Source organism: Haliaeetus albicilla, chromosome 9 (genome assembly GCF_947461875.1).
Source record: "Haliaeetus albicilla chromosome 9, bHalAlb1.1, whole genome shotgun sequence".
Taxonomy (NCBI): Eukaryota; Metazoa; Chordata; class Aves; order Accipitriformes; family Accipitridae; genus Haliaeetus; species Haliaeetus albicilla.
In genome coordinates this window covers 40287506-40311122 of record NC_091491.1, presented here as the reverse complement: position 1 = coordinate 40311122, position 23617 = coordinate 40287506, and the positions used below count along the sequence as shown (strand labels likewise).

Sequence of the window (23617 nt, the reverse complement as noted above, 5' to 3'; positions counted from 1 at the left end):
TTGAACATTTTCTGTGTTACACAGTAGATCCTCCAGCACAGCTCTTCCTATGCCAGCAGAGAAAGCCACGGACCCAGAGGGACTCATCTAGACCAGATTCTTGCTCTTCTCCAGCCCCATGGTATTTTTAAGAGGCAATTTATGGCAAATAGTGTTTTTAACAAATACTTTTTGCCATCCCACCTGAATGTCACTTTTATTTGCCTTTCCTGCACCAAGTGCTGAATGCAAATTGTCTCAATTTTTAAAAATAGCTGGAATATATTAGTATCAGCTGCTTTATGGCCTGACCCTGAATATAGGGTTTATATCAGTGGGAGTAAATGGTGCACTATATCCGCCTGAAAGGTCTCCTGAGATTATTAAAAGGGAACCACTGGTCAGGGAGCATTTCTAAATTGCTTATTACATAATTATTATAACGGGCATAATGCCTCATATGCATTAAACATGCAACTGAAATTACTCTGAATTTGAGAATAACCATATAATAAGTAAAAATACCCTTATTTTACATAATAGAATTTAAAATATTAATAATTTAAAGAATATATAGTGTGTGTGTGTTTAAGCGTATACACTTATACACACTCTTATGAATTAGATATATAGGTAGCATATGCCAAATGTGTATTTAGACACTTTTAACCTTCCCACACAGGATAATTTGAAGTGTTATATTGCACATTTCAGTTTCAATTCATCATCATTCAAAAACTCATATTGCAGTATATTCATATTACTAACAGCAGTGAAAACACCATCAAGCTTGACCTAATCCTCAGAACACTATGAGAGTAGTATTTTCAGCAAATGTAGAGAGGAATGTACAAACTCTTCATTACTGGTGTAGCTTCCTACCAAAATTTCCTGGTTTGGCGAAAGAAAAGGCAAAAAGTTCATCACCAAAAAAACCTTGCATTTTTTATAAAATAGAATTAGAATATTAGTCTTAGCACCTACCACTGGAGTGGGGACAAGCTTTAAAACCTGTGACCGTGCTAATTTGCTCACCACCTCGAAATAAATAAAATGTCAGCAAGAAAGAACTCCTCGTCCCAAAGGGGAAGTAGAGGTGAGCTCCTTGCGCTGGAGCAGTGAAGACATTTGAAAACTTCACACCCTCCCCGTGCTATCCGGAGTGGTGAAATACCGCTGACTTTTCACAAGCCAGACCACGCTCCCACCGTGTGCCAGATGTTGCCATCCAGCTGCTACTTCCAAGCTCCAAGGAAAAAAAAATCCAATTAACTGTGTGCGTGTGGCAGCTTCATTAGAACAAGCACAGCCAAGTGTGACACGGTTTTGTCTTTTACATTAGTGGAATAGTAATTTCGGGGCCGTCAATGTCTCTTTAGTGCAAGGATATCTGCTCCTGTTCAACAGAGCTACTCCACCCCCGGACAGCCCATCCACTCACTCCTGTACGTTGTACCCGAGATAAGTCCTTCAGAGTAAGTGCGTGCATCATTTGGAAATCCCTTGGAGTCACACTGAAGACAGTCGTGAGATGATTCTTTGAAACTTCCTTCCCACACCAATTAGTGGCGGTTTTCCCGTAAGTGGGCACTTCTTTTTAGCAGTGAAAGAGCTCTTTCAAAATGCAGTAGTTTCATGGAGGAAGATCTAAGCTAAGAAGGGAGGAGATCTTGTATTGACCAGCTCGCTGCTGATCTCCTTCAGCCGCAATATGAGATGGGAGGAAGGACAATTGCACCACAGCATCTTCCAAAAGGCAAAAAATGAGAGCATCCCAACTCCTTTTTAGTCCATGAGAACCAGAAATATTTATAAACCCCGCTATTTATGTAGCATATGCTATAACAAACCCACCGCTGAAATCTGTATCTTCTGTCTTCTTCCCAGACAGCAGTTAAGATCAAGTGTGATACTACAGGAATTATCCCTGCGGCCTGGAGACCTGGGCTCGGACCAAAAAGCATCCTGGAAACACCGGTATTTCATTATTGTTTCCATAGGTTTGGAGTCAGAATCTGTTTAAGGTAAGTCACCCTCTGGTTATTACAGGGCGTTCCTCTGAAAATGTCCTCCAGGTACTCATCTGGCAAGGATGTAATTTACAGAACTGTCACCTCGATAGCGCTCATCACGTTACGGTTGCTAGAAAGAAAGCTCCCGGCTATTTCCAGGCTGGCGCTTCATGTGTTGTATTATTGAAGGATTCTTGGATCCTTCCACTTTCCAGGCACGAGAAAGGTAATTAGATCTGACTACTACACATTGCTACAGCCATGTAACCCTCTTTAAAATACAAAGATAAACTACTAAATGGTGCAGGAGCCTGCAGAGAGGTCTGATACACTTGCTGTTTGAGAAATAGGAAGGAAAAGGAGTGAAATGAAAACCCAATTTGGCAGTTTTTCTGCTTTCTCTCTCTTTAAGACCAAAAGCAGAGCTTTCTTAGTGGAGGACACAGGGGCCAGGTGGGAATTCACCCGAAAAACCCACCTTGGCCTCGCAAGCTGACGTGCCGCATTTGGTCAGAACACATTCTCCTTCGGGTCTGCTGCGTGGGCTCAGTGCACGAGGGCAGACATGCTGGTTGCCGGGCCGGCTGGTGAATTAAAAATAATTGGATAGGAAATTCTGTAGTGCGAGGTATTGAAGGTCGTGCTGCCTGTCATTGGAAATGTAATTTCCTCTCGATTTGTGGTGGAGTTATGGACCTGGCCTCTAGCAGTCCTGGCGCTGGCTGGCCGGTGGCCTTGCGCTCAGGCTAATTTGGGGAGCTGGAGCACAGCTCGGGCTTGTACGGCACCTTCACTGGTGCAGCGATAAATAACTGCAACGTTAACCATTCGTTATGTGGATAAAGAAATATTTTATATTCTTTAAAGCAGTCGGGATTATCGGCTAGTACCTGAAAAGCTGTTGTCTGGCAGGGGATTCACTGGGCATTTTCTCTGTATCTGCTGCTCTCGTACAGCGATAACAGATTTGTTCATCTTGCAGAAGCATGTTAGCCAAAACTGGAGGGATCTGCGCGGCCACCAGTAGCTTTTAAGTGCAATTGCTGTACGTTGCTACGTTACCCAAGTTCTTTGCATGCCAAGGTTAAAGCAACTGGAATGCCAAAGTTTTTGTTTGATTACAACTCCTAATTACACAGCTAGGTGAGACAGTTTTATGAAGTTCATTAACCTGTTACTTGACCTTGATTTAATCTCCAGCCTGTGTTTTTGGTCTGCAACAACGGATTCAAAGGCCATTTTTGCTCTGGTGAATGAAGCTGTACCCATGCCAGGACCCATGCCAGGGGCATGAGAGGCAGGTTTTAAAAAACAGACCTAATCTTTCAGGAGTCGATCCAAAGCCCACAGAAAGGAACTCATTGATTCCCATGAGGTTTGGATCAGCTCTGGGATGGGCTGTGTAAAACTTGAACATTTTTTCAAGGAAAAACTGTACACTCCTAAGGTCCTGTTTGCATCTGGCTGTTGTCTGGTGTAGTTCCCCTGAAACCTGAACATTATTAAAATTTTAAAATAGACTCAGTAAAGAGGAACCCCACTTATTAATGATGAAATAAACCACATGTATTTACACGTGGATATCTATGCATATATATATGAGTGTGTGTATCCATATATTATGTTTAGGTCTATATACATCATGGATAAATAAATGTGTGTATACCTATGTGTGTATGCATATATACAGTTAAGTGTGTGTATATATATGTATATAAAATGCTCATATATATATATACACATACCTATGTATAAACACACACACTCTCTCTCTCTATATATACATCTATCTGTCTATCTCCGAGGCAGATTTCAGCTCTATATATGACATGAAGAACCCTGCTGAAAATGGTCGAGGTTAAACTTCCAGTTTGTTAAGGAATTAAAAATGCAAGACGTCTCCCTGAGAACTGAGCTTTCCTTTTGTTCACCCACCCAAACAGTGACGCAGATGCAGAACGGGTACCGGCTCAGTGCCAAGAGCTGCTCTCCCCCAGTATCCTGCCTCTGGCCACGCTCAGTACCAGTTTCAGACCAGGACAGATGCGGGGTGGTGTTTTCAATACGCCCTCCTCATTTCCAGCAGTCTGTTGGGTCTTTGACACTATTTAGCTGCCTACCAGGGCTAACTTACAACAGTATGCTATTCATAATGTAACTCTGGTATTTTAATACAGGAAAATTTAGCCAAAAATTTTAATATACCAAACAAATTTATGACTTTCCTCAGGTACTGTGTTCTTTGGATTTAGTTTTTTAAGAATGCCCAGGACAGCAGCCAATAAAGCTCAGAAAAAGGATATTGAAAACAGAACTTTATGGCTTTCAGGGTAGATACCGTGCCTTCAGTGAGAATTTTCTGGTGCAATGGGCAGCAGGATTGCATCAAACCTCCGGGTGGTATGATGCTGTTTTACGGGTAATTTTTTTAAGTAACTGCTAGAAATTCAAACTACGCAGAGAGCTATAGTCAAAAAATCCTGTCCTCAACACAAGTAGTATGTTTGCTGCCGCTCACTTAATTCTGTTGAAAACTATCCCACTACTCAGCACGGCCCATGGACGTTAACGGGACATGCTGCAGCAGGAGATGTTTCACAACACGTGCTCGTGTCTGACCCAAAGAGAAGCGCTGCATGAAGAGCTACTATCGACCTGCAAAAAAGAAAAATGCCCCCGAGTTCAGCGTGTAGCTGCTTTGGTCTCCAGCTAAGGACAGTGATGCTGCACAGGTATTTCGGAGGGGAGCTGTGGGCCAGGCTCTGCTGGGCTGCACGGGCTTGTGCAAACCGCGGGAGGGGATGCGGGATGGAAGAGACACAGCAGGGAGCATCTCCCTAAGGTGGCTGACGCGTGTTTGAAGCCGCGATTCCTCATGAATTATTATCTTGGGGACTCAGTAAAAGCCTTCCCCTGTGGCCGAAACACAGGTAGTTCAGCTGACATGCTCAGCCTCTCAAAGCTGAGAAAACAGAGCAATGAGGTGCCCCAAATAAAACTAATAATAAAAATAAGCTCTTGGAAGCCTTTGGCTGTACCTGGTGTTTCACACGTCGGTCGGGTGGGTACAAAGTGGTAGGGCGCAACGTGAGGGAGAATGGGTGGAAGGCTCGGTAACCTGCACCTCCCCTCCGCAGCGATGGGACGTGTCCTGGTGTCTGCTTACTTACACAGCTGGTCATCGCTCGCTCTGGAGAAACGGTGTGGTTCGTTCCTTCAGACAAAAATATTTGTCAAAATGGTAACTTCAGTCCTCAATGATCATTTTCTCTGGATTGCCAATTTCTTTACAGGGAAGTTTCAATACATTCAGCCCTATAATTACACTGATCCACCTCTGAGATGTTGGCTACTTAGCTGTTTTTACCACAGAATTTTAAAGCAGAGAGGAATCCTTTAAATGAATCTTAAGCACAGTCACTAGAGATTACTACTACCTCTGACAGCAGTTTATTCCCATCAAATTTAATTGTAAACATGGTTTACCAATCTGTTTAGATCATATGCTGCACTCTTGGGATACAAAGAGTCTTTAACATGAATTACTATTATAGTAAACATACAACAACATTTCCTTCAGTGAAATAAACACTCAGAGACCAACGTTCATTAGTTAACCTTGAAACTTCAGGTCTAATTTTACAACTTCAGATGAAAACACTGGGGAACACAAATGTCTGGCTAAAAATCATACAAAAAAACCCTTCAAATGACTTGCAAGTATCTTAGTATTTTATAGATCAACAACTTGAAACATCGTTTCATGCTAAATCAGTAATCGGAAAATATTTACTTCATCTGGCCTTAAATACCTCATAGTAGTAACTTGCATAGGCATAATTAAAATGAAGATGAAAGTTAAATATAGGCAGAATTATGGCCCCAAATCCATGCAGGTAACAACACCAACAGTATCTTTTTTACAAAATTTGGCACACATGAAGTCAGCCAGAAATTCAGTTCTGAGAAGACACTGAGTTATACATTCATTTCTCAGTTTTGAAAGATGAAGTTACACTGAAGTGCCGTACTGTTTAAAATACAGATTTTGCATCCCATGGAGACATCGTAGTTAGCCTTGAACAATACTGAAACGTGACTGCTTTATACGCATAATACCTTAAGATGAACTGACTGTAACTAGTATGTTTTTATAGTTAAAAGTATTCAAAGATGACAAAGAGGCACTTTGAAAATTGAAAAATTGAAAGATAGTTTTAAAACAATGAGAAGATCCATTGGTGTGGCCAATGTTACTTTGCAGGCATTTTAGCTCCATTGCACGGTGTAGTCTTTGCCCAATTCAAGCTGAAGCTTGGTGATTGTCAGGAGCTGTGAATAAAACAGACAAAACGAACAATTAGTAACTCTGTCCTGAAGATCCACTGCTTTTCTGTGTTCAATAGAGAAAGTGGCTTCTCATTTTAGCTTGTAAGAATTTATTCCTCTTCCTAGAAACATAGTTTAACCAGCATAGATTTGGCAAGTCTGATCGTGAGGCTCTGATCCCTTCCCTTCATTCAGAGGCCCTTTTAGAACTGAGGTTCCTGTTATTTTTTAAAAAAAGGAAGGAATTTTTAAAAAGCAGCAAATCATGGAACATACTGTAATTCAACTGTGCATATGAATTCCCTTTTTTTCCATCCGAAAGTCAACAGCAGAATGGAACACTTCCATTCTCTTTTACAATTCTAACTCGTCTTTTTGGTTAGGTACAAAACTTACATAGTTCTGGCTTTCCATTAAAGAGAGAAAGAACTAAGACTTAACAGAATACTGAATTTCAAAGGAAGGGTGGCAAGATCCTAGTAACAGAAGAGGTGAGGCAGTCTCTTTCTGTCGGAAAACTGGCAAGACTGAATGCCTCAGCAGTTCTGTTCATATTTGAAAGGTGCTCCATAGGAGTGCAATCTCGAACAGCTCTACAGTTACACACATCTAGTGCAGCTGCCTTTAGGAATGCTTCAAATTATTGCTGGGGCAGGCGGGAGGGGGTAATGCCCTGCACAGGCATGACCCATGCAGATGGAAACCTCAGTGCTCTGAAGTTGCCGGAAGGTATGCCGAGAACTTTAGAAGAAGTGGAATTTGACTTGTACATGTAGGAACCCTGTGCTGCAATGCCTACAGCCGAAATCTGACGTGACAGAATAAGAAATGGTGGTAGGCAAACGGCTGGGAAATGAAAATGTTGTCGGACAAGACTGACAACAACAGGGTCATGTAGAGACTATGAAAATACTTGTAGTTGCTTTTCCTTCCTTCAAATCTCACAGGTTGCAAGTAAGCTATTAAGAAGAGTGGAAACCAAGCACAAACCAAAGTCCACCACTTTTCCACTGTCGGAAGCAGTTTGCGTTCCTCAACAGTAATTTCTATGCTTAAAACCTTTACCACACTTACTGCACAATATTTACTATATATTAAACAGTGTATTATAGAGTTATTACCTGATGGTAGCTTATGTATCTTGCTGAAATATATTTTAAATATGGTATTATTACAGCTGAGAGCTGAATCTCCAACAGTTTAAGAGCACATATGCAGTTGTGAAGGTGACATTACCCTGCCAATGGCATCTCACCTTCTTGGCGTTATTGTAGTCCGTGGTGTGAGAGGATGCGATTGTCGCGCCGTTCTGCAATACGGTCACCTGCCTAACGTTGGTGGGCACCCCCAGGACTTTAATTTCAGTAAACATTAAGTTGTTTGGATCAGTGTAACCATGATGCAAAACTGTGATATCTAAAACATTCTGAAAGGAAAAGGAAAAAACCCTATCATCAGAGATTGTCATTAGACTGGTACAAGTCCACTTGAGCTTTTCACTTGCTTTCCTCTCTTCCTATTTAATTTTTTGTTGTTGTTGTTCTTAAATACCTGTATGTTGTTATTTATTTTCCAAATGTTGAAGGCTTCGGTTTTCTCCACATTGTTAATCTGGCTAGATCCTGGGCTCTGCTGCGTCTTTAATTGCTGCTCGGCTGATAGATGTGAGGAGCGAAGCGACGAGATGCTCTTAAACCCCTGACATGAGCTGCAAGTGCTGCATGGACAAACCCCTCCTTCACTGTCACAGCCTCATCTGCTAGCTTCTACGAGGCCTGGTCCAGGCTCTGCTCTCCCTGTGTTACGCCCTCCCAGAACAGCTCTTCCACCCCCATCATCTCCCTCAGCGCTCACAGGTTCCCTCTCATTTCCAGCTGCTGTGATTTTTAAGCAGATTATGGGCACACGGTTTCTTTAGGCTGTACCCAGCTCCAGTAGGTCTCCAGAGAGCAAATGCCATGTTAAGTAGCCCAAAGATGGTGCCTGCTGCTTCACAGCCCAAGTGAAAAAAAGTGCTATGATACGATTCTGCATATTTAGTGCTTAGGCATTACTTATAGTGTGAGTATTTTTCGCTGTTGGTTGATAACCAACTTTTTGTAAGAGCAGGAAAAGGTGCATTCATTTTATAATGTCCTTGCAACTGGAAATACAGAATATTAGCAAACCAAACTTCTCTTCCTTAGCAATTAACATCCAATTTTTTGACAAAGACAGAATTAAATGAGAAGAAAGAATAGTGTGGATAAAAATAGAAGACATTCTGGCACCCTGGAAAACTAATGAAATAACAAAGTGTGTTTTCTATTACAATAGAAAAAGCATTTCTTTTAAACCAAAAATCCATATAATTGCAGTCTAATTTAATTCCAGATATTCAACCGGTTATGATAAAAATTGAAACCCAACATCCTAGAAATGCCAGTACTTAAACACTCCTGTTGATTGACTTCGTTACCCAGGAATGCATGCCAGATTTTCTGTGTTGAAGAACAAAGAGAAAAAGCAACCCTGAGCCGAGGCAGTGACTCCACACGAGCCGCTGCGCAAAGCTGTGGCTGGGACTCAGCCGCTTTTTCGGCTCTCCCATCAGGCTGCTCTTGCAAAGTGGTATGGCCACAGCAGCAAAACGCACTGTCTCCTACGGGATGCTGAGATGTTTCTATAGAATGGGGGTCAATGCACACATCCTAGGATGCCTGGAGAACTGGGACTCGGGTTTACGACTCATAAGCACAAACACATCTGGTCTGTCATCGATGGGAGGGCATGAGTAGGACTCGTGAATGGGGCAGGTCCTGTTCCCCCCTCATTGCCATTTTAGTGATTTATTTTGTGGTTGCGAATGACTGTGTATTCTGCTGTTTCCGTCCAGAACTAAGATTGCACACAATAAATACATTCTAAGGTGAATTGTGGGCAAGTACACTAATAAAAGATGCTTTGGAGCAGCAACATAGCTTGAACAACAAGACAGATAACAGCAAGGAGGACCCTGAACTTGCAAAATGGATTAGGAGCAGTTTTAGATGCCCATTCTTGAGAAGAAACCCAAGTTCTTTGCTGGACAGAGGTATTTCTCTGTAGCTCTAAGCCAGGGTCAAAGCCTTTTGTCCTTAAAGCTTCCTGTTTGCAGCCTCCATCTCCCTTCTCACCGGCAAGGGCTACTTTTCCTGGCATGACTGTTCTGACCCATCTACCTGCTCCAGATGTTCTGCTTTGCTATGTGCTTTCACTTTTTAGAAAACATGAAATAAACTTGTACTTTCAGAATTATATCAGAAATTACAGTGCCATAAATGTACATCCTATTTAACAATACACTATAATTGATAACTTCAGAATCATTCTTAAATTTGTTCTTGACAGTTTAATCATATTACTTGTAGTCTATTAGATCATGAGCACAACTTAATGTGAGGGTGGGATATCTAGACATTATGAAGTCCCAAATTAAAATACCTATAGTTAAAATATAATAATAATAATAATCACATAAAGTGATTATTCAAAAAATGTAAGCTAACGTTATTTACCTGGTTAGCAGTAAATGATGTTAGCAGATACACACCGTCTTCATATGCATCTGTTAAAAAGAAGGAATAAAATAAAATGTATTTGCTATTCACCTTATTTAACACACCAAAATTTCAGTTAAAAAACTGTGTCCATATACTATACACAAATATATGCTACGTCTATCTATACGTAACTAAAGAAAATTTCTGTACTTCCCCAAGAAATATGCTTTTAGATGGAAAATACTTTCATTATAGGACTGTGTGCTATTTAAATGAGGACGAAATAAAAACATTTTAGAGGTGAGATACAAAAGGCAAACAAACAGTGTTAGGAAGATCAAGGGTGTTAAGACCAGCAAGAGACAAATGTTTCCCACTCAAGAAGACATGGGAGTCGTTTCCCACATCCACCTCTATTCACTGTTCAAGTACACGTGACCGTGATAGAAATCGTTGTTGTATATTTTATCAATTCTATTATTCAGCACTAAATGCACTCCAAGTAGCGCTGATAATCATGGGCATTGTAGGTTCTTGCCTTTCTACACTACTGAGAACAGATCACAGACATCCTGGTGAGATACACCTTGTACTCTATGCTAATTTCATTTATCATCAGACTTCCATAGACATAGCCATCGTTTCTGAATTCCAGTGTTAGCAGGCAGTGGTGTATGTACGTGAAGCACCTCAAAATACACTAACAGCATCCTGCAAACTTCCCTACACATCGTTATGCAAAATAACACCATTTTCTGCATTACTTGCAGTAATGTCGGGTGATAGCTTATTGTTATTACAAGGGTAATACACTCTGGATGGAAAGGATCAATGACATTTAAGTATCTCTTATCTGAAGATGATTTAAATTTAGTAATGTTGAGGAAATTAGTTAAAGCTTCCCACATAATCCATGGTTATGGTTCCCATAGGTTTGAGGACAAATCTTTGTTATCTGTGTTGCCTTTTGTCCAGGGCACAATTTCATTTATACAACATATTAACTCTATAAAACATAGCATTATGCGGTTTAAATCAGGAAGAATCATTTTACTATAATGCTAAATCTGAAGGTTGAAATTCATTTTTTTCTCTGAAGGCATGTTCAGATATGCCCTCCAGAAATGTGATTGCTTTGGCCGGAGTCCATCATTTCCATCTGCTCCTAAAGCTCCTCCTCGAACACCCCTCGCCGCACTGAGGACTTCTAAGGCAGAAGCAACCACCAGCACTTCTTTTCCAAAGCCATGGCTAAACGATGCAGTTTCTTACAGCACGGAGTTGCCACTTTGACAACTGCATTACTGTTAAAAACTGCAGACAAAAAAGACATAAGTCAGCTACTGAGCATTATTTGCTTTCCAAGGACTGCTGTAATTTGTTTCATCTCTCCCCAGTTCATATCCTTGGGTTTTGTTTTGTCTGGTTTAATTTGGGCTTTGAATATCTCCAAGGGTGGAGGCTCCACAGCCTCTCTGGGCAACTTGTTGCAGTGTTCGACCATCCTCACAGCAAAAAAAGGGTTTGATGAAGGCAAGGAGCACCATACATACCAATGCGAACCCCGTCATCCCAATAAAGCTGTCCGTCTGCAAACAGAGTGTCATTCAACGCGACAGTGAGTCCCATGGGGTTTTTTCGGCTATGGAAAACACAATAATTTTTCCTCAATTTCCTCAGCTAATCACATTTCATATGTATCAAATGTTAGAAATTTTAAAGAAATATTGCATGCCACTCAGTTGATCTCCCATACTCATCTTCCTAAGCCCAGACTATTAAACTTAAAAGAGACCATTAGGAGGAAACCAAAAAGAAAAAACAGCCATAAAGCTCCCATGCTATCATACATGTAGTTTCTCTGAGGCCTGGTAGTATTCATATGTAATTGTGCAAAACTAAATTTTAAATTTTCAGTTCATCTTACCTGTAAGAAGTTGTATTAGCAGGTCTTTGCCAAGCGAGGATGTATCCGCCTCGGATATGCAGGTTGATACGTTCCAAAGGAGCTGGTAAAAGTTTGAATTGTCCCCTAAAGCCAATATCTTCATCCTATGTACAAAAAAATAAAAAGTTTTCTACTGAACTGCTCTCACTTTACAGGGATTGTTTAGAGCGAAATGATAATTTTTTGCTAGACAGATTAATTACTAGTTGTTACTGCTGGAGTAACTACCTTGTGCTTTTAAGAGAAACTCTGAAATTCTGGATCCATAAAAGACTGGCTTGACCATAGGTGACAGCAGCTGAACCAAAGGGGCCAGTCAGGTGAAATACAAACTTGTGATTAATGAAGTGATTTTTGATGCCTGCTCTTCCTATTACCAAATCTGTTCTTATTTTCTGTGAAAGATGATGTGGCTAAACCTGTTTTGTCTTTCTCCATTCCAGCATTCCTTACAAGGACATTCCTTACAAATGTATATCATTTGGGGGTTAAAAAAGTCAACAGAAGGACTTAAAATTAAAGGTATTATTTCACCTTTTAATTTATCCTAACTATGGCTGTGTTATTATTATACAGGAATCAAGGATTTTTCTACCAGCCAAGTAGATGTTATATTGCTAAGAACTGATACTGAATGCAGGTTGTAAAAGGGAGAGAGAAGGTTCATACCTCAGCACGCCCTGATGCTGTCTGAACAGCACCGTGAAGAAGACATGTGAAATACAATTTTTAAAATGACTTACTGTGTAGTAATCATACCAGCGGGCATTGGGTAAGTAAGCATGCACTGTTACAGCATTCTGGAATTAAACATACATGTTTTAGGTACCTTAAATCAAAAAGTGAAGTTTAGCTATAATGACTTTAATATTTTCCTAAGTGCTTAAAAACGTACCTGTTGCATCACAGGGCTGATGAGTAGTGCAGGTCCCCAGAGAAACTGCTCATATATTTCCCAGGTTGTTCTGTCTTCCACAAACCTGCAAGGTAACAGAATAAGGATTAGACATTGGGTGCTGAACTTTTCCAAAGTGTTCTTCCTTAAGACATTTTGGTCAGTAATTGATTCTACTGTTCTTAGTATCTACTATTTCCTCATCTTTATTCTAGTATTAATAATTCATAGGTCAATTAATGCTTGCCAGGATACATAAAGATCCGAATGTGAAACTCATTAGGGTTATTAGAGCTACTACTTAGCTTTCTTTTTTTGCCATTTCTTTGCATTTGCTTTTCAGTATATTTAGATCACAACACTCAGAAGGTCTGTTGTGCTTGGCCAGTATTAGCAAAAATAAGATTAGGTACTAGACAGACTGGGAACCACTTTCTAATTTGTGCCACTTTTTTCTTAGACAGTTGCTTTGAAAAAAAGCAAGTCATTACATGCAAATAACTCAGTGTTCCTCAGCCAAGACATGCACGTAGATACTAGACCACATCTAACTCCACAGCAGAAGTTAAAGGTTTTGCAGGTACTGCCCCGCCTGACAAGGAACAAAGGCGGCTTTATGTGTTTAATTAAACTTTTTTTTTAAAAACCTGCTATTTTAGATTGAACATGCACAAAAAAGCACCATTTTCCCCTGCAAAACTCTCATGATTTGTGGCAGAATTCCCTCTTTTTTGCTTAAAGTCTTTGTCCAGCTTTTTTTGCAACATTTGTTTTTTTCATTCTATATATGCCCAGCATTTTTTTCCTTGCCTCTAAAAAGGTTAAAGGTGAGCTTTAAAATTTAAATATTAATCCTAGAGAAGAAAATGTTCGATTTTGCATAATGAAAAATGGACAAGTGCTGTTCAAGTGAGACTTGATATTGAAAGCTCATATTCTCAATCTCATGCTTTTTTTTTCTTAAATAAAAAATGCTGTAACTAAGAGAAAACTCTGTTGTTAGGAGGGTCGTAACGACAGAAGTTTCAGTGGAAATTCCTGGTAAGTAGAGCAAAGGAGTCGCACTTACTCATGGAGCATGGGGCGGATCACAGTGCTGCCATGGGCATGGGCATCATACATTAATGTGTAGAGATAGGGTAACAGGGTGTATCTTATATTCAGCACGTTCCTGGAAATCTCCTCAAATGTTGAGTTCCAGGAAACAGGATCTTGCCTCTGAAAGAGAACAGGTCATTGTTAGTCAAGCTGGATTGTTTTCTTCAGAAAAGCTTAAAAAGAAAAATCAACATAGCAGGACAAAGCCAAGGAGTTCCTCTGAACTAGAACACCTTCATTTATTTATTCTTCAATTAAGGAGTAAGAAGTGACACTAAAAACTGACACTGTCAGCCCTGAGAGGGGAACTACAAAGAGGGAAGGTGAGAAAAACCTGGGGAGGAGTACTCTAAAAAATGTTTGATGCAAAGTGTCCTGAAGGCATGACACATCCCAATGTACATAATTTATTATCCCTCTTTTCTGCAGGGCAGCACTCGGGACTTGCAAGAAGAGACTGAAGCACTAATGACTGATGTCAGGGAGCACTTCCAATCTTTATTAAATGTATTGAACAATACCTTGGCAAATTGGGTGAGACTGGAAGCAACATGATAACCCTGAATCTGCATTTTTAAAGGCTTTAAAAGTCCTATCGAAAGGTGTGCCGCTGCAAGATAAAGCACACAGTTTTTGAAAAGGAGACTTTAATCCATTAGATATATGCCGTATAAATAGCTCTACTCTGCTGGACCTGAAGCTTTAACTGGAATAGAAGTGCTGTTTCCATTTTTTTTTATTTTTCCAGTTATCTTGTTTTACAGCTTTCTACAATATAGTCCTTAGCCAGCACAGACCTACATTTAGGCAATTATTATTTCCTTTACTCTTAAAAGAAATACAATATCTGATGGTGGCAAATGTGCAAAGTACGGAAATTGCCGAGTCTTGCTCCAGAATCTTATTACACTGTTCCATTTGCTCGTTTGTTGTATAATTATGGACAATTAGGGCTGAGAGCACCAAGGTCAGTTTTGCTCCTTTAAGTGCGTTTGCCATAAAAGCGCTCTATTTCAGTCTTGCCAGTGTAATGCATTTAAATAAAAATAGCACACAGGGAAAAATATGTAGGAGTTTGACTCTGTCAAAGCAAACTGAGGGCATGCTTCCTTCAAGTGCTCCAAATCCCAGAGCAGCCCTTCTGTGGGCATAAAACCTCCCAGGGGAGGGGGAGGCTTACAGCAGACCTAGTGTATAAACAAAGACAATTTTTATTTGATAAAGAGCCAAACGTGTTCTTTTCTTGTCCGTTTTGCTTGGAATGTACTTTTTTTTGAGGCCGGCCAGCTTGTGTGATGTTCTGGCTGGTCTCTGCATGTGTGTTGCAAAGGCCCTGTTAAAAAATTGTGACTCACCCTTGTTCCTTTCTGATTGTGATTCCTCGAATATGGGTAAAATGCTCCCAGCTGCATCCAGCGAAGACACAGCTCATACTCGGAGTCTTTGAAGAAGCCACAGATATCGGCTCCTGTCTGAAATTTTTAAAATGATCTGATTGGAATACTAGAAAATCATGTACAGCATCAAGATAATTAAATGTAAGGTAATAAGTCATTAGCTCACATAAGATATTCCAAAGAGACTGAACTCCATCATACCTGAAAGGAAAAACAATTCAACGTTACCAGCTGTTTTTCCCACACACACACTTTGGTATGCTAATGGTTACACAGATAATACATACTGTAATGCTGAATGAGAAGAAAAAAAAAACAGACACAAACCCCCACGATTTCTCTAATATGTCATGTTTTTCTGCTACAGAAAGAGATGGGAGCTAGTTGGTAAGGAGCAAACAAAGAAATGAGTGGCAGGACACAGGGCATGAAGGGGGCTGCTCCCAAGGGAATAAAAGAGCTCCCAGCACCTGACGCAGACACAAAGAAGATGAAGTAAAAATGGAATTGACCACGAATTCTGGTTCCTGAACTAAAGTGCTCATTTCAGCTAAAACCACATGAATATGAAAAGCAAGTAGATGAAGGAAAAGCAATAACTGCCCACAGTAAATTGAATACAGATCCTTTTCCTTCTACATACCAATAACAGATTTAGCTAGCTGATCCCAAGCTGCAGTGTTATCACCGAGCCAGTGTCCTGCCCATCTTCCACTACTGGGATATGTGGAACGGGTGATAACAATCCCACGCTCCTTGGTGGCACTCTGCAAACCGCTGACGTTGAAAATAGACAAAAAAAACAAATTACACGAGAAATAGTACATAAGAATTTATCACATAATATCCTCTGAAAGTAAACATAAGGGTTTATATTTTCATAGCGAAGGGCAGCATTGTTGTATGCATGAATATGCGTACATCCAATCCAGATGTGCTTTTTACGGCAATTCACTGTGATTCACACATACACAGAAACTTGGCAGTGTCAGCCGACCTGTAGCTGGAAAGACAACTGCCATCAAGGAGGTGCTAAAATACAGATTTCCAGCTCAGGCTAATTACTGTATGGGAAAATACAAACGTAGCCCAACTTGCACATTTTGTACAGGCTCCATGATGTGTTCCAGGGCACATCATTGCTTTCTAGAAGTAAAGAAAAAAAATCATTTTCTTAAATAAAGCCTTGGCTATTGCCACAAACTACTTGCAAAGGCAACCCAGTAAGATTTAGTGGAAAAAAAAATTTAAAAAATTGCTGAGTTCAGGGGAATTTATGCTTCCTAGTTGCACCGCCAAGGATACGAGCACCTTTGCAGCATATGCTGTTGGTCTGTGCCATGTGACTGGCACGGACGCATTACTGCTCCACTGCTCCACTTTCTCAGAAGAATTCCTTTGCAGTCATGCACACGTACTGTGAATATTTACAGCAAAATACTAAACCACAATACTAGTTAGAAAGCTACACTGATTAAATCGCACGGCTCTCCAGTGCTAGCTCCACAATAATTGCCTAAACAGCTGCTTCAATAAGGCACTATTTATTTATTTTTCTACGGGATTTGCAGCTTTAGTGACACTATAATTACAGCAAAAATACACAAGTCACTTAAATTATCGTAGTAATTACACTAGACTAATGTGCTGTAATTATTTCTTCCAAGACAAACAGTAAGTTTTCTAGTATCTTTTCTTTCTTTGTAACATACTACCAAACATTTTCAGCCTCTGCTTGGTTTCCTCTACTTCAACAATGCTTTGGAAATTGCAGCTAAAATTTCAGATGTAAGGAAAGTGAATGGTGCATGTAGAACTGCTCAAGGATGAGTGCGGCCCAAGTGTTTTGCCGACTTGAGGTGCCAGCTCTCTGCTCCAGGACTGAGCCAAAGCTGCATCCATGAAAAGCGATTACTCATGTCCCAAAGCCCAAACTTACCTCCAAAGGGTTACTCTGTTCACATTCTCTACTTCTCAAGTCTATGCAAAAGCCTCATTATGAAACAATAGCATTAAACCAATGCCCAGAAGCTCTCTGTGTCTAACCGATGGAGAACCAAAATTACATCGTTATATAAAAAATTGCTGTTCACTTTTAAGTTACAGGCTTTTGTGAGTTTTGCGTGCATACGATCTTCCTGTTTAGATGGTTTACTACTAGAATAACTTATTATTACAACTTGTCTTCAGTTGCACAAGTAATCCTTCAGTTAGTACCAAAGAATGAAGTGGGAGCTGAGATGTATATATGTATGTACATATATGCTTTTTTTTTCCTATACTCACATTTTTCTGTAAATTTCAAGTGTGACAATATCTGTATAAGCTGTGTAATTTATCGTAGTCATTTCTGTTACGGTACCTCTTGAAACGGAAAGATTTCACTACATTTCAGCTCATACTTAATACACAGAAACAATGGTACTATTCCTCTCAGTGTTGAATTGTCGTCTACTTACAATGCCCAAATCACATGTGATTTGGCTGACAGCAGAGGTATCGGACATTCCTTCCTGTCCTGTCAGCAATTTCACTCCTGCCTTGACTGGCAGCGCTGCGATGGCACGCTGCCTAATATAACATCCACTCAGTCAAAAATTCAAGCAGCCTTGATATTTTCTTTTTTTATGGTAATATCAAAGTTACCAAGGGCTTTAAGGTCGTTAAGACCTATAAAGAAACACTGTTCCTTGCTTACTTATTGAATTGGAAATGGAACAGCACAGATATATTATCATTAGATCAGACGTTATCTAAAGCAGGCTGGGGTGCTATTCGGAAAGGAACAGATAACGATGTTTGCCTTGGAACTGAGAAAATAAATTCTTAAAAGTAAAGCTTTATGCACACAGTTTGCATTTTAAAAGTCACTGTTTCCCCTTTTCGCTACTACTCCATTTGTTTTAAATAGAGGACATAATTGAGCCCTTCTTAAATTAACATTGTTAAAAAACGGTATTCATTTTCCCTCACTGGATGTATAGTCTATGGCAAAACCAATATCGACCCTGGAGTAAACCAGGCTATCCTAGCAAAACCTAGAAACAAAAAGTATTTTATATTTTAATTACAGTAATTATGTGAGGCTATCACTGAGTAATTACTGTTCCCAACAGCGGATCAAAATGTTCAGACCTGTTCTCTGTTCTGCCTTGTGAATGAATACCCGAGCGGTATCTTTGGATTGACTGCTCCCGTTTACAATGCAGAGCATCGCCCCGCGATGGCCTTGGTGGCTGTCTCATAATAGAAACCTCTGCTGGAAAGGCAACATGTTGTGTCTGAATGTGTTGGGACAAGGAAATGCTCGGTGGTGAGTAATTGCATCCAAATTAAACTGTATCAGAAATAGCACTGTCTTTGTTACGGACTCAAATATAGACAGAGCAGCACATTAATTACTGTTAGTGCCGTCTTATTTCATAATTCAGGTCAGCAATTAAGCTTGTACAACATAACATTTATATGGATGAAGTCCTCAGAACTGGTATACCAAGAATTGCCCCCCAGCTAGGTGAGCAGTAAGTTCCTTTAGTACCAGGCTTGGGTAAAGTGTCTTTAAAACGTACCTTGAAAATTGCATCTACTCAGGGTCAGTGATTTCAAAGCTGCTAAACTCAAAATAAAGACTTTGCCTGCTTGTCCTGAGACAGTAAGTGATGCAGCCGCAGGCGTGGACATGCATGAGCGGGTGTGTTTTTTCTCTCGTAGCTGGCTCCAGTTGCAGGCGGTATTTATTGCAGTGAAACCGTGGAAGCACAGCTTCAGCTCAGACCTGCGCAGTCCCACCTCACCTTCTCCTGCACATCCTTTCCAGCAGCTCAGGTTCATTCCAGCCGGCTTGCTGCACGGGCGAGATCACTGCGCTAACTGAGCAGTAACGTGCCTGAAATAATACCAACTGCAAGAGCTATAGCGCTGCTGCTCAAACTTTTGAACATCAAACTCCACTTCTAGCTGAACTGAAGAATTGAAGGTATTAGAATGAGAAGAAAGATTTCTCAGGAATGTTAAATAAACTGATGAAAGTTTTGGCCATAAGAATGTAGACACAGAACATTCCTTTGTAACATATTTTGTAGACAACAAGAAAGTGTTCAAACTTCACTTACTCCAGGGTAGGTTTTGTTTGTGACCATCCATAAAGACTGTGGACATCGTAGTGTCTAACTGGGGTACTGTCTGGAAGATATTGCTGACCTTCCATGCACAGAGTTTTGACAGTTAATCCATCTGACCGGTATCCCAAATCTGATGGAAAGGGAACAAAAATATTTCTTTTTGAATAATGAACATTCAGTAATGATTTGATTTCTTTTTCTTAATTTTCATAATGTCTTAGGTGTTCAGTCTCTTTTAGGCATGTATACTGTCATTTATTTATTCATAATTATATAGATAGCATTTCCAAAATGGAATATTTCTAATATTCACATGTAGGCATCTGGGTCTGTAAGTGTTTTAATAGCTTAGTTTCAGATGCTCTTACTAAAGAGGCTCAGAGTAAACAGAGTATATCCAAATTCAACAGATATTGCAAATCTTTGTAAACACTGTCCTATCATCCACATAAACAGAAAAAAGGGTGTGGTGGGGAGTATGGTCTGTGTCTGAATATTAACTCCTGAGAATTCCTGAGAAACTCTTCATAATAACTGAAGTCAACAGTAAGCAACAGGAGTATGCTAATAAACCATTAATAAATAATTACTAATTAGTACCACTTTACAGCAGTACTTAAGTAAAGCCAAGCTAAGAAAGCTAAGTATTTCAAGTATTTGACTGTATAGACAAATGGTAATGAGAGGAGACAGAAGGATATTTTCTAAATTTTTAATTAATTGCAGTATTCATCTGAGAAAACTGCAAAACAGAGAACTACTTTCTCTACCATGCCTAAAGCAAAGCACCTAGATATAAAATAGGTATCAAAATCCATATGCAAGGAAGTAGTTGGAAATAACTCTATTTTTAAAAAATGCCACGCAGTTACTGCTCCCATGGAAATAGATGGGGTTGAAGTGTGCCCATAATCTCAGAAAAAAAGGGCCACTTTCAGTTAGGAGTTGTGGTTTTATATACCTAACTTTAGGCATTTATGCCACATATACCATATAAGAAATTATGTAGTAACCAGAATGATCTAAAACTGTTTTAAGGAGTGGTCAGACTTACAAGGTATATATGGTGGCATATTTAGGAGGTCATTTCTGCAACCGCCAATGGCACCATTCAGAAAAGCTGCTGGTTCATTCATGTCCTAAAAACATAGAGCAAAAACTGATTATATTTGCTTCAAACCTACAAACCACACTAAATTCTAAAGTACAAACAAGCAGCCTTGTAGCAGTCCTCAGGAGCCCTTGCAGCTGCAGTCTCCGTCTGCCGTTCCATGTTTTCTTGACACATTCACATGCGGCACGCTGCAGGGATGGGGAGCCACAAAGCGTTTCGAGGGAAGAACGGTGAGTCTGGGCTCTGTTTCTCCTTTGCAAATAGTATCGCAGTGGAGGAAGAAAGTCACGATATACCGAGGCAGTGCAAGCGTAGAACCTAGAGCCAAAGTGGTGCCTTTGGCTGGGGCTCAGGTTCTGCCCAGTGCTCTGCTTGCTTTCCCTCCCGCCTATGTTTTTTATTTTACTTAATGGCAATGTAATGCCAGATACCCTCTGAGCTTCAACAGCAGTACATATACTGTGAAATGTGGCCCCCTCTGCTTGTGTCTGGCAGAGGAAAAAAAAAAAAACAGAAATCGAATGCATTCTACACTTACAATCCACAGGCCATCAAACTTGATGCTTCTCGAGGCGTTGGTGGGATTGTTGTAGAACTCCAGGATTTCTCTCTTCCACCACCCCACTGTGGAATTGCGGAAGAAGTCTGGGAAAGCAGCATGTGCTCCATAGATCTATACAAATAGCAGGAAAACAAAACAGATACAGGATTGAAAGCATCTCACTGTTAAAATGTTGGAATTTGTTTAAAAAAAAATTAATTAAAAAAAAAAAATTAGTTGTTCACTAACAACTTTGGCTCTGTTAGGAAGGCTAGCCAGTTTCTGCACCTTATTCCTCCCACTGGATTTATCAGCTATTTTGCTGCTATTTTCCTTAATTAATGTGCTACTCTGTCTACATTTGAGTCCATAACCAAGCCATACCAACATTTACCTGTATTTGGGTTTGCTCAGGCAGTGACTCATTGACTTGTACATTGGGAAGAAATGGCCAGACCTAATAGGACAAAGGACATTTAAAAATAATTAAACCACACTGAATATAAAGTGAGCATCAGCAACAGACAGATACAACCATTCTTTCCTGATACCTGTGTGAACGACAACACAAACTGAAGACAATTCACTTTGTAGTATTTATTCAATGTGTCATTTACAGCCAGGCATGAATATACCATTAGCAGGCTTTCCCCCTATGGACAGCACTGAAGTCTAGGCTGACATGATGCTCACTTGGATACAGCGTGCCTCTACTGTCATCAACTTTTTAAGAAGAGTACCTTGGAATATATGATGTCATTAGTATTGGGCCATTTTATGAAGACGTCGTCCTGCACACCTCTTGAATAGGTAGGATAATTGGTTTCATTTGCAGAGATGGCTGGATCCTACAATTAAAAACACTGTTAACCCTTATGCTCAAAAAACAAGTTTAGAAATGCTGTTGAATATATTCTGCATTCTGCAATGGTATATTGAAATTTAAAAGCAGTATTCAAAACTGACCAGGATAATGATAAATCTCATTCCCTCTTCTTTTATTCTGTTAATCAGAGCTGGTAATCCAGCGAAGTGTGTGCCAATGGTGAAGTCCAGTTGCCTTTCCATATGGTCAATATCTGCATATTGGACATCCTGCAGTTCACAAGAACAATTAATGTAAAATGATTTTTTTTTTTTTTTGCCAAATACATATTTATTGAAAATCTGCCAAAATAAGTAAGCTACTAAACATTTGAACTGTAATATTGGAAGAAGCTGTAACTTTACGCTAAAGCTATTAAATGAATATTATACAACCTATCAGCAAGTCCAATACAAAATAAACCTTTCACTACTGCATCTAGTCTGAGGGTAGAAATTAATACATGATAGAGAAAAAAGTCCTGGATTTGTACATAGGTGTATGTACACAGAAACTGCACATATGTTACCATATCTATAAGGAAACACTGGAAACGGTCGTTCTGTAACAAAACAGTGGTGTTAATTACATTTAAAATGAAGAGTCACACTCAATTTACAGTATAATTTTGTTAGATCTTTGTGCTGTTCCAACTTTCCCAACAACAACCTGTGTCAAATCATAGCTGACTTGACACAGAGCAATATACCATTGAAATGATGCTGCTTCATTTTCTCTCCTGCTTGTTTTTCTTCATTCACAGCCAGCACGGCAAGAGCCCATGACTGACTAAGGCACCTGGGTGTTTCTTTGGTATGAATGGTAGAGAAAATAAAGCAGGTGAAGGCCCACATTTAACATGGCCCAGAATGCGCAGAGATGTTCAGCTGTGGCAGAAAACATAGTCTGCTCTACTCTACCATGGTGGTGGGTTTTTTGGTTGTTTTTTTGAGTTTGTGTTTAACTAATCTTAGTTAATACTATGAAGCCAAAAGTTCAGGCATGAGCTCAAATGTTACTGCTGCCAGCGTACATAGGGAATCCCAGCTGCCTTCATGCCTTCCACCAGCTGGGCGATTTCTGAGTCGTTCCTGTATCCATAGCGGCACAACTGGAATCCCAAAGACCAGTAGGGCGGCATGACTGGTCGTCCAATCAGCTAAAAATAAGAAAGAATATTTGTGGTGAGTAGGTGAAAACAAAAGCAAGCAACCAACCAAAACCCAGCATTAGTTTGTAATAGAGTAAGAATCCTACTCCAGTGTATTCCTGAACAACAAGTTCTGGTGTTGGACCCAAAACCATGTAGAAGTCGAGAATTCCTCCAGTGGTGCGGTACGTCAGGGCAGGGGTTGGCTGGAACGTCACGTCTGGAAATAGAGGAAGTGAAATAAGAAAAGTATGCCTGGATTCACCACTATTGCCAAACAGTGACCATGAAAATAAAACACATTGGGAAGATAAAGTGAAGGTTTTCTTACCCATTGCATTGCTGTTAAGCAAGAGAACTCCATGGGCATTGCCATCTTCTTCAAGAGCCATGTAAAATGGCTGATAACCATAGGAATTCAACTTGTACTGCAAACAAAATAAAATACATTTTACTAGGGAAACATCATAAGTATTCACTTATTTACATTTATTAATAAATTTAATAAGACCAGACACACAACTGCCAAACATGCAACAAATAAACTTCAAAATTACATATTTAAACCCTACGTACCTGCAAAACATACCCACAGAAGATCATTTTCCACTTCACAATTTGAGTCAGTCTTGTTCAGACTGACCAGG

The 23617-nt window shown here is 39.9% G+C and overlaps 1 protein-coding gene across 1 annotated transcript in view; it reads right to left on the bottom strand.

The window, feature by feature from the left end:
- Positions 1 to 5389: 5389 nt before the first annotated feature.
- Positions 5390 to 23617, bottom strand: part of SI (sucrase-isomaltase) — a 53531-nt gene continuing 35303 nt past the window's right edge. Inside the window, exons 28-47 of the mRNA XM_069792804.1 lie at positions 23302 to 23398; positions 23078 to 23190; positions 22854 to 22979; positions 21922 to 22050; positions 21696 to 21803; positions 21350 to 21412; positions 20953 to 21087; positions 20355 to 20439; positions 19292 to 19430; positions 15823 to 15956; positions 15346 to 15380; positions 15138 to 15254; positions 13754 to 13902; positions 12685 to 12769; positions 12533 to 12589; positions 11769 to 11893; positions 11395 to 11483; positions 9857 to 9906; positions 7576 to 7746; positions 5390 to 6323 (exon numbers count right to left, since the gene is read on the bottom strand). Of these exons, the coding sequence (XP_069648905.1) occupies positions 6261 to 6323; positions 7576 to 7746; positions 9857 to 9906; positions 11395 to 11483; positions 11769 to 11893; positions 12533 to 12589; positions 12685 to 12769; positions 13754 to 13902; positions 15138 to 15254; positions 15346 to 15380; positions 15823 to 15956; positions 19292 to 19430; positions 20355 to 20439; positions 20953 to 21087; positions 21350 to 21412; positions 21696 to 21803; positions 21922 to 22050; positions 22854 to 22979; positions 23078 to 23190; positions 23302 to 23398 (2070 nt within the window). The 3' untranslated portion in view covers positions 5390 to 6260. The remainder of the gene's footprint in view (positions 6324 to 7575; positions 7747 to 9856; positions 9907 to 11394; positions 11484 to 11768; positions 11894 to 12532; positions 12590 to 12684; positions 12770 to 13753; positions 13903 to 15137; positions 15255 to 15345; positions 15381 to 15822; positions 15957 to 19291; positions 19431 to 20354; positions 20440 to 20952; positions 21088 to 21349; positions 21413 to 21695; positions 21804 to 21921; positions 22051 to 22853; positions 22980 to 23077; positions 23191 to 23301; positions 23399 to 23617) is intronic.